The sequence below is a fragment of the Drosophila nasuta genome, chromosome 2R (assembly GCF_023558535.2).
Source record: "Drosophila nasuta strain 15112-1781.00 chromosome 2R, ASM2355853v1, whole genome shotgun sequence".
Classification (NCBI taxonomy): Eukaryota; Metazoa; Arthropoda; class Insecta; order Diptera; family Drosophilidae; genus Drosophila; species Drosophila nasuta.
The window spans coordinates 9,622,659-9,634,018 of record NC_083456.1 but is presented as its reverse complement, the minus strand read 5'-3'; the positions used below and the strand labels follow the sequence as shown (position 1 = coordinate 9,634,018).

The window sequence follows — 11,360 nt, the reverse complement described above, 5'->3', positions numbered from 1 at the left end:
GAACTAAAGAGTTTTTTTTAGCAGTTTGTTACCTTTAGTACCTGTAACCTTTAGTACTTACCGGCTCACCGCTTTAGCAGCTAACGGTTTAGCGGTTGACAGCCTTGGCAGGTAACATTGGTCTGTAATTTAACAGAGATTTGTGTACTCGCTAACAGAGGTTTGTGTACTCGCTAAATAAGCGCGACTCAGAATTTAGACTGATGTCAGCTGATTTAAATACATCGAAGCAACAATTGTATTTCGTCGATGTTATTGCCGCTCGATTCGATGTTATATTTTTTATATTCTCAATAGCGAACATTAATGGTATTTAATAGTTACAATTTTCGAGTGGCTTCACGCCAATCAAATGAAAATATGCCGATACTGTTTTTTTTAATTTGTGTATTGGCAAAATGTTTTCGAATGATCAGCATGAGAGAAACAATCAAATGGTACACAAATGTTGAAAAAGACGTTTAGATTTTAAAAATAAATATAAATTTAACTTGCAGAATAAAATTAAGCACCACTAATTTAGCAACATTTTGGAATGTTTGTTGGTTTTATGGCAATGTGACCACGTGACATTTTTGTTGGGTATATACCATCGACGTTAAAATATATAGTATTTATTGCAATTGTTGCTTATGGTCACACTACAGCAAATAAAACAGCTTTTAAAAAAGCTATTTTCTAAATAAATAAACAGTCTGAATTTAACTGAACAAAATTCTTGTTCTTCGATAATAAATAAATAAACTTATTTATAATTCTTAAATTTGGCTGCAGAAAACATCGATGTTTGCCATTGAATTGAATTAAACGATTATTGTTTTCCACCCTTATTATTTGACAGCTGCGAGCCGGTTGTAATAAAAGAAAACAATCGACATGTTGCGTGCATTTTGCTCTATCTTCGTATTAAAATTAATTATTTGCACTTCTGAAGGCCATCGAGATGATGGTAAAATCTTATCCAAGGCAGCAACATTTCATTTTCCGGAATACGCATATAAGGAAACAAGCAAAAACGTAAGTAAAAGATTTGTAGCTTGGTGTGTATTGATTTATCCAACGATAAATCACACTTGGTTTGTTTATTTGCAGGAAATTACTTATCACGACTATGAGCTAGCGTGTGGTCAGAATTCCCTATGCGTTAATTTCAACTCGGCTATGGTAGCCAAATTAAATTGTCTGAGGCGTTGCATATCGCCATCGTGTTATCAAGATATCTATGCATTCGATGAGGTATGCAACTCATATTAAATATAGAACACTTTAGTTATTTATGATGTTTTTTATATTGCAGCTAGAAGAGGGTGAAATCGATGTCCGAATGAACTCGTTTAAAGGATGCGTTATACAGCGCATGTAGCACAAGGCCCCAATCCTGTATCGGTTGTATTTGACTAACTATCTACAGGAGTTGCAATGGAAGATATCCGAGTATATTTATAAATGAATATAGAGCTATGCCCGTGAAACTAACCAAGGCAGCTATCAAGTATTAACATGCACAATTTAGTAAAATGATATTGTGAATTCATCCAATCTTGGAGGATGGCACCGATATAATCATATATGTATGTACGTAAAGGTTATTAGGATCAAAGTTCAGATTGAACAGGCATTAATGCACAGATACGAATAAAAAATAGTTGAAGTAGCAAATTAAATGATATGTACTCGATCTCAAATACTTAAAACAAGACACAATTTTATATGTACTTAGATTACACTAATTCTCAGACAAGTTTTCCTTAAGCTAATCCACCGCACGCTTAACAATACTGTAATTAAATCAAATCAAAAAACATTGCGAATATATCACAAACAGACCTAATAGTCATGTGTATAATTGAATTTAAGTAAAGCTGTCAAAAATTGCACTTGATGGAGAAAATATTCCCTATTCAAGCACATTCACCTCCTATGGTTTTACGCGTTTTAATTAATATCGTTTGCTTTGGGGCTCGTCAATCAACATACAATTAGGCATAAAATATAAAATTCTCCAGTAAACAAAACAATGACGCATAGCATACATGCAAGTGTACTTTGAGTACTAGGTCTATGCACACACATCGTGTTTTCATGCTTGTCTTCAAACACTGTAAACACGAGCATGGTTAGGTTTCGGCTGAGCTTAATTTATGTACTCAATTTAAGAGGAAGAGTCCATTAGGATGATCGATTCCGATGAGACGCATCCTTGTACCATTTTGCGGTTCATGCTAATGACCTTAAAAATTTTACTTTTATTATAAATGAATTGTGTAGACACCCTATAGCTGTCGCAGCTGGAGTTCTTGAAGGCTGCGCAAGTGGAAAATGTTTTCAATACGCAGGTGGCAATTTCACTGAAGCTATAAAAAAATACGTAAATTCATAATTCAGATGAGCAGCAAGAGTAAATTCGGCATAGATGCGTCCATCTGTTTGTCTATAATGCGTTTTTTATATTCCATTTTTTGTATGCCTTGCCTGAAAATAGAAAATAAATAAGGCGATGCATACAGGGTATCTTCTGATCGATCACTGTGCGCATCTGGCTTAAATGTATGCTAAAGCTAATCTAGAATATCCTTTTTTGCGCAAACGAACCCTAACTAATTACCTAAATAATTATCTAAGGAACATTCAGAGCACGCGAATTGCTGTTGTCTATCAAACCAGAACAAAGCTGCACTCACACACACATGTATACTAGGCGACTACAGAATATATATTAATATATACATGTGTGTGTGGGTGCGTGCGTATCTATCTATGTGTGTAGTTCATCCATCCATATACATATGTATATACCGGCTAATGAAAGCTAGCATAAAGACCAACGACCAGTAAAACGTTTGGGAAATTAGAAAAATTTTTCTGCTTGGCCACAATTATTTTAGTCGTACGCGACGCGTCCTACCGTTAGGTTGCAAAGGCTCTGACCAAAAGCAAAAAAAAAGAGAAGAAACAGAAAAAAAATAAACACATTATGAGTGGATTACTTAATAAACTCCAAGTCAGACTCGTGTTCATTACAAAGTACTAACACAAACAAACTTTTTTAAATCGCTGAAGTAATTTCGCATAAATTCTACAAGTTTACTGAACATATGTTAACATCTGTAAATATATACATATATAATATGTACATATGTATGTGAGTGTGTGTATGTGTGCATCTGCCTGTGGTTATCTGGAATTAATAATGAACGCAATCAAAGTGAGATGTCAATGTCTATTAAAGCCATAATCAGTAGATAAATTTATCAATTAATTTGCTGATAACGGTCCAACTCTCCGCAATCCCAAAAGGAACCCAAGTGGAACATTTGTTATTTCCTGTCGCAATTGGAAATGGTTTACTCAGCTCAACGGATAAGTGTGCTATGAATTTACCCAGGGTAAACATACAATTAATTATAATTGTGTTGACATTAATTAAAAAGCGTTACTAAACTGGCAACACGTAGTACTCGTAAGTATAATCAATAATGTCAAGACTTAAAGAGCAGAAAAAGTTGCGTCCCAAACTCTCAAGTGTAAATGGTTGAGGCCTAATGAGTTCTGACTTCTGAGCCTGTTGCAATAAACCACAAATTTTGTTCCAAACTCACGTCACGGAGTTCTTCCGCAAACACGCAATTCATTATTCGCTGTGTCAAAATGGGAATGTTGCTGGTGTTCCTAAGTCATGAAAGTTACCTCGATGTTGAGAAATGGAGTGTCACATTAACCTAACGACAATTTGTATCGTTATAATGCGAATTACTTTCATCATTATCATTATGGAACTTCATATTTTTATTTCGTTCGCGGAAATCTGAAATTGAATTATTGGAGTGTTGTTTCATTTGATTTTATATTTTATATCTAAGCAGAATCGTCCGGCATACACTCACTTGTTGTGATTTCACTTATAATTCCATTAGAAACGCTTCGATATTATTCTGCTTCGATTGTAAATGCAACTTTGTTACTTGATTAATATATATTTCAGTCTTTGATTTGTTACTACGTCTCTTTGTTTATTTTTTGTTTTGTATTGGTGTTGTATGATTTCTTTCTGAATAATTGAATCCAAGGAATTATTTACAAATTTCAGAACATTTTCCAAAGAGAGAGAGCTAATAGCAAAAAAAAAAATGTGTGCGCGCGTTTAAATAAAGCTAAAAATAATAATAAAAATTCCAAAAAGCAACACAACGAAAAAGTTGCAAATAGCTAAAGAATTTTCCCCCCAAATGTTGATGCTGTTGTTGCTGCTATTGTTGTTTTAGCTCGCCGTATTCTGTGTACTTTAGCCGCCAATAATAAAAAATATTGCGCATACGAAGCGTTGGCTGCGCTCAATCCCAGCGCCAGCGAATCGTCAATGAGTTGCCCCGTCGCCAGTTTGTTGTGAACGTGTGCTAACAGCAACCGTGCGGGTGCAACAATAAAAATATTCCTTGTATTGTTTTACAATTCTTTTTTGTTCACCAACTAACGAGTGAAATTCAGAAGCCAATAAAGGTTTAAACTGTGAATTCGTGGCATGTTGAATCGATGGCAAAGCAAACCAATTAAATATTCGAGCAACAAGTTATTTACACAAAAATGAAATAAAAAATACGCTGCTGACAAGCGATATAAAGAGTGTAAAGCAATGCGATCGGATTACAAGTAGTATCAACGGTCAAACACTTTAAATGAAGCATAAAATCTCGCTCATGAAGTTTTTAGTTTTTATTCAACAATCTCTTAAACTTGTTTATGTGAACCTCTGTCTGCGGCGTCGTTTGTATTACATATTTGTTTAGCAGGTGTGTCAAAATAGCTAACAAATATTATTTACCTTAAAGATTTACTGACGTAGTGCCGACGTGTGTACATACGAGTAGGAGCAGAAACTTATCTCTTTTAGCATGACTGACTAGAGGTTATTAGAATGTGTTTGGAGTCTGATTTATGTCATTGACTAAAATTGGATTTAGATGCCACAGTGTAAGTCTAATCACGAGTGTATCTCAGACAATTGAAGCACACGCGTATCTCTCTGGCAATTGTACCACTCGTCTGTTATTTTTTGAAATTCGTTTTTATTTGCTAAATAATTAATAACTATTAAAATTACTCTTTCTATTTTTTATTAGCCAATTAGCGTCTGATTGCCGGCAAATAATACTGGGAATTATACACAATGCAAGAACAAATTGTATTCATCAAATATAAACAAGAAAATTTGAACAAAATGACTAAGAGTCGAGAGATCGTACAATAATCATTGCAAAATGAACAACTATTTGAAGAACATGCACTGGTCAAAGTGTATTGCCGTGGCATTATTCTTACTTCTGATATTTGTAACCGTGATTGGCAATATGCTCGTTATATTGTCTGTGCTGACCACACGAAGGCTTCGCACGGTTACTAATTGTTTTGTGATGAGTTTGGCCGTCGCGGATTTACTTGTCGGCATTTTCGTGATGCCTCCAGCAGTTGCTCTATATGTCATCGGTATGTATAAATAGATATGCAAAGTAATAGCCAACGAAATATTGAAAGCGATGAAATGTGCCGCCACAAAATAATGCCTTGATTTGTTATTAAAAATCAATTAAATTGAAAATCGATTAGAATAACTTCACAAAGACTCGTAGAAAAACACATTTTAAATCACAACAAATATGATTGATGACAATGTACATTTTTTTTATACTTTCTATTTATTAAACTTTTCTTCATGTTTCTCAAATTTATTGTAGCATACATGAAAGTAATACAACTCTTAGAAAAACCCATTTCAAAGCAAAAGTGATTGATGGAAATATATATTTTTTAATACTTTCTTGTTAACAAAATTTTTCCAATTTATTATCACATACTTGCAAGTAGTATCTGAATTTTAATTTATTGTATTTTCTGAGTAACGTTTTTAACACTCTTTTGTTTAAAATTTGAATGTCTTTCAAGAGATTAAAATCTCTGCAATTTGAAGACACATTTCTTAGCGTTTGGGCCGTATTAAAGAATTTTTGAAACAATTTTTGCAACGTAAAAACATCAAAATAAAATATTCAAGAGCTAAGAGCAAAGAAAGGGGTAATTGTTTTCCTTCGCTTAATTATGAATACTTACATACTTTTATAGGTGGGCTCAAAACAAGTTGCATGCCTTTCAAATTCCCAAAATGCTGAATTTTGCAACTTTACACATTTAAGAACTTTTTTCTTCTTGTGTATAAACAAATGGTCAATTTCCCTCCCAAAACAAAAAGTAAAAACACAGATAATAACGGCGAGGATTAAGGGCTGGGGTGGATGGATGTAAGTCGCCACAATGTTTATAGTTGCAGTGCTCTGTATGGTCTATCAGGCATGCGAGCTATTTGTGAACCGAATTGTGAACAGATTCGGTAGATGAAGCTCACGTAACAAAAAAGTTTGCCCTTGATGAATAGCTCTTTTGTCAGTGGCGAGTCGAGTCGAGTAGAGTTTGTTGGGCTCAACCTTTGATATTTTCATATCATTGTTGGCGCTAAAAGGTTATTTATACTGGCCAAATGGCCCAACATGACGTATTTGTACTAGAAAACGGTTATAAATATCTGAAAACTGATTGCTGTCCTCGAATAAAATACGACATTTATTTAGGCAATCAATTAATTTCGGCAATTAGTTTTCTCACTATAATGTTTTTCAGTATAAGCCCAATTTTGACATTTATTTTTAATGGCTTGTGGGCAGTTGTTCTTTTTAAGGAGGTTCTTTAAATAAAGCACAAATACTGGTAATCAAGCAAAACACTAATTTCAATCAAGAAGGCGTGTCCAATATAAATGACATGCTAACAAATACTACTGATTGTAATGTAATCTATAAAAGTAAATACAACCAACTCAGTCGAAAGTGGTAAACTATGAGATATCCTGTGTAAAATTATCAATCATTGTTTAATTGCGCTTTTATAATTTAAGCTTTGCAGAGCGTATAAATTTAGGGACCGCTAAAAATTTTTGCTTTTATTTTAAATCAAAACAAACATTAAATAATCATCATCCATAAAAGAGCTGAATTTTATGCATTGTCACCAAGATTTTAAAATTTTTCTTATACTTATTTAACCTTATTTTCTTTTGCTAAAATAAATTGAATTATTTTACGAGTATCTTATGAAATTGTGATTTTTATGATTTATACTAAAAATTAAAATTATAATAAATGTTTGTCTATTATAAGAAATGTTAAGTAATTGTAAAAGATAAAATATCTAAAAATTAAATTAAATTTTGCTTGCCTTTTTGCATAGCTATATCTCCCCTTTTGGTAGATTTTCAGTGGACACAAAAATATAATTAGATTTAGCTGAGAACAACCCCAATAGCAAAGTTCATAAATGATGCAAAATACGAAAATCAGAGCCCTTTTGTTGCTCTAAAATTTAGCGTTGGCATCAAATCCTTTGGGTTTCTCAAAAGATCAGAAAACTTTTAGTTTCAGTAGGTGTGGCTGGACTTTCAATTAGATTAACATTTAAAATTTGTTGCACGAAATACTTCTCCTATGAAAATTCAATAACGTTTCGTCTTGTCAGTAGCTATCATTGCAAACTAAGATTGACAAATACAATAATTTTTGAATTGGATTCAATTTATTTATATTTTCTTTGGCAGGTTCATGGCAACTTGGGTGGACGCTCTGTGATATTTGGATATTCTTTGATATATTGCTTTGCACCGCATCCATTCTCAGTTTATGTGCCATAAGTTTGGACAGGTGAGTGAGCGCGAAACAATACGAGTGCTTGTAATAACGAATATAAAAAGCGAATTATGAATTGTGACTGTGTAAGTATGGAGCTTAGGTTGCACCTTAGGTTTAGGTTTAGGTTTAGTGCTGTCTGCTGGTGTTAATAGCTCTGGTAAATACATATGGTATTCCCTTTGGTCAACAAACTCGTTAAATTTTACGATATGCCCTAATTTATTGATATAAAAAAAGCAGCAATTCATTGGGATGACGTCATAAACGCATAAAAAGGTGCAAATACTGTGTAAAGATATTCTTTTTTATTGACCCATCCAGTGCATAACGTTTAAAGCCAACGTTACGTATACTTTATGCACTGTATACAGTACCGCAATAGTGTACTGTATGTATGGCCGGAAACAACAATAGTAGCAGCAGCAGCAAGGACCAACAGACGAAAGACGACAGTTGACAGAGGACAGAGGACAGTCGACTGTGAAATTGTGGGTGGTATAGTAACATACTACATTGGTATACTGGCTGGTATACGTAGTGCTCGCTGCTTTTGTTGGAAGTTTCAATTACATTTTAATGGCATTTCCAAGTTCCTTGTTGACGCCATAGTGCTGCGCTGTTTGCTAGGAACGTTAGTCAACAGCTTTATAAACAATATGCCGACTGGCTTTTGTTTTCATTTACTCTCTTCTCTTTGCTTCTCTTCTCTTTTCTTCTTTACTTACATACTTTTTGTTTTTTATTCTCCTCTCTTTTATTGCTTTGTATTTAGGTATCTTGCAGTCACACAGCCGTTGACATATTCAAAAAAGTGGCGTTGCAAACGATTGGCCCTGTTAATGATTCTTGGCGTTTGGTTACTGGCCTTCGTTATTACATGTCCACCCATGCTCGGCTGGTGAGTATGCTGTCCACCAATTTATTATGTTGATATACTATATATGCACACTATTTTTGGGGCCAAGTACACATTTCACTTGGGCTCACATTAAAATAGTTAATTAAGTTCGTTTGCCGTCTCGAATGTCTCTATTTATTTCGGTTTTATAAATAAACCAGAACGAACAAATTCTATATTTGTGCCATTGAGAAATTTAATACCCTAGTATATTATTACCAAAGGTGGCATCTTGTCCGGCAATTTAACCTTGATTAAATGTTCTAATTTCAAATTACAATTGCTCAATAAAACATTTGGCACATTTCGACATAGTATGTTTACTGTGTATGCTTACAATATCGAAATATTTTCTTGTTGTTGATATTATTTTCTGTATATTCACAATTGTAAAGGTAATAATGCACACATAGTTTTTACACTCGCTCCCATAGTGTAGAAGGAAATTATAATCAGAGTCAATGTAGCCATGTCCGTATGAATAACACTTGTGATGTCAATATACCAGACATACATTTCGGTATATTTCTGTATTTTAAGTATGCCATTTTGGTATATTTAATTGATAATATCGTAAAGTTTTACTTTGATTGAGGGCAGATGGCGGGTAGCGCACAATTGAACACACTTTACAGTTGCTAAAGAGAACACTTTTAATTAGACCTTTGAGAAGTTGTGATTTAATTATACTCATATTATTTACAATTAACTTTAATTAAAAATGAAGTATGAATAATTAACACTAACAATATTTTTAATATTTCTCAGAAACTCATTTTCCATATTAATTTTAATACGTTTAAGCTTACTTTACTTCTTATTACACACATTAAACATTCATTTGTATATTACCAAAAAAAAAGAAAAGAAAACACAATGTTGTGTCGTAACCTAGCAAATAAATACGAATACAAAGAGAGAAGAGACATTAATTTTATTTTTCTAAGAAACCAGCAAAACACAGCGAAAGAAAGATTACAATAAAGTCAAATAACTGTCTGTTCTTCGACTACATTTGTTCATAGGTATGAACCAGGCAGGAATCGACAACAACAGGACTTTGTCGACTGTCGTTACAATCAAAACAAAGGATATGTCGTTTACTCAGCTATGGGCTCCTTCTTTATACCGCTGACAGTCATGTTGTATGTGTACGTTAGGATTGGTTATGTCCTCACATCACGTCGAGCTCACATTGTACGCGATGCGGTAAATATTTTGTGTTTTTTAACTTCTCCCTCTCAGACTGACATCCTATTTTGTTTTTTTGTTTTGTTTTTGCGATTAGAATACAGAACGCACTGCTGAGTACGAGGTGGATGGTGAGCATTTCATCTCAGAATCGGAACAGTATCGTTGCAATCCTCACAAATGTTTGCCCTGCTGTGAGGCACGTTGCAGTGTCATCCGCACCCAAGCGAATCCCATATTCAGCACCAACAACGTGAAGTGCACCAAATGTCAGGAGACAAAGTTTGCGGATAAGAAAATGAAACTGAAACATCAACCCACATTCTATGAGCTTATGGAGATATCCCGCGTCTCGTCATTGATGCAGTGTACAGGAAATAATTGCAGATATCACACACGCTGTGCCTCAGCAATGTCACTGCCAGCATTATATTATAATGAGAGCTCATCGGTGGGCACATCGACAAACAGCAAAGTGGCCGATCGATCAAGCAACAATTCGCAACGGATGAGGCGACCCATGGCTAGCCATCGGGTCCCGATGCGAGTGTCGACAAAGACTAAGAGCTCGAAAACAACAAAAACTCTGACGATTGTCATGGGAGGTTTGATCGCATGCTGGACGCCATTTTTTGTGTATTATCTGTTGATACCCTTTTTGCCGCAGTTGAAAAAGCTCGAGGGTCTAATGTCCTTTTTCACATGGGTGGGCTGGGTTAACTGTGCCATTAATCCTTTCATTTATGCCTTCAACCCCGACTTCCGTGCTGCCTTCTGGCGTTTGACATGTCGGAGAATCTGTAAGCAGAAACTGCCGCGAAATCATATGAATATGTTTCGTGCCTGAAAAACGCACAAAATGAAATCAACAACCATTCTTACCATATACATACATATATTTATTTGATAGGATATTCATAGCCGAAGCAAAACCCACACAAAACACAAGTAAAATACAATTTATTTAAATGTTTGTACTTAAGCATACTTTGTATTATCTAACACTAAGTTTATTTATAATAAAAGACAACGCAAATTGTGTAAAATCAAGTTGAGTTTTGTTCGCATTTACCAAACACACACAATTGTAAACATTTCTAAGGAAAGGATGACATCTTTGACCCTACAAAGTATACTTTTTATCAGCCGCCTTAGGCGTGACTGTGAATTCCATAGATTCCTAAGCAGGGCAACAGGGTATATGCTGCTACTTACACATATTACTTTAAATGCAGTCTCCCTTTGATGGGCACAGCTTGCTAATTACACCAGTTTCAGAACTTCCCCAATTGAATAATAAAAACGGAAGCCAGATGCGATGAGAAGCAGACGAGGCAGCAAGCACCGAGCACTAAGCATCGAGCAGGAGTGCAGCAAACAGGACCCAAGTGCATCTGTATGGAATTACAAATCTCTTTCCTGTGCATGGGGTATTTAATGGTCGAGCACTTGTGGCTGCTTGTGGAAGTCGCATTTTTACACTTTTCTTTTTAATTTTTTTAAAGCCGAAAGTAAGCTTTGAAAAGGGTGAAAGCAGCAGCAGC

The 11,360-nt window shown here is 34.7% G+C and overlaps 2 protein-coding genes across 5 annotated transcripts; both read left to right on the top strand.

Annotated features, from left to right (window-relative positions):
• Positions 1-665: 665 nt before the first annotated feature.
• LOC132785526 (uncharacterized) lies at positions 666-1,899 on the top strand. The gene is made up of 3 exons (XM_060791664.1): positions 666-1,017; positions 1,093-1,236; positions 1,298-1,899. Exons 1-3 carry the CDS (start codon positions 877-879, stop codon positions 1,361-1,363), a joined length of 351 nt encoding a protein of 116 aa, XP_060647647.1. The 5' UTR covers positions 666-876; the 3' UTR covers positions 1,364-1,899.
• A 1,046-nt stretch (positions 1,900-2,945) lies between these two features.
• Positions 2,946-10,841, top strand: LOC132785260 (tyramine/octopamine receptor). Of its 4 annotated transcripts, none has more exons than XM_060791261.1 (6): positions 2,946-3,386; positions 5,118-5,481; positions 7,637-7,739; positions 8,500-8,625; positions 9,651-9,834; positions 9,914-10,841. In XM_060791261.1, the coding sequence occupies exons 2-6, from the start codon at positions 5,256-5,258 to the stop codon at positions 10,661-10,663; spliced, it is 1,389 nt and encodes a 462-aa protein (XP_060647244.1). In that variant the 5' UTR covers positions 2,946-3,386; positions 5,118-5,255; the 3' UTR covers positions 10,664-10,841. The 4 variants fall into 4 exon arrangements, with proteins under 4 accessions (XP_060647244.1, XP_060647243.1, XP_060647245.1 ...); XM_060791260.1 differs by having other exon boundaries at positions 2,946-3,460; XM_060791262.1 differs by lacking the exon at positions 2,946-3,386 and adding an exon at positions 4,383-4,787.
• The last annotated feature ends 519 nt before the right edge of the window (positions 10,842-11,360 follow it).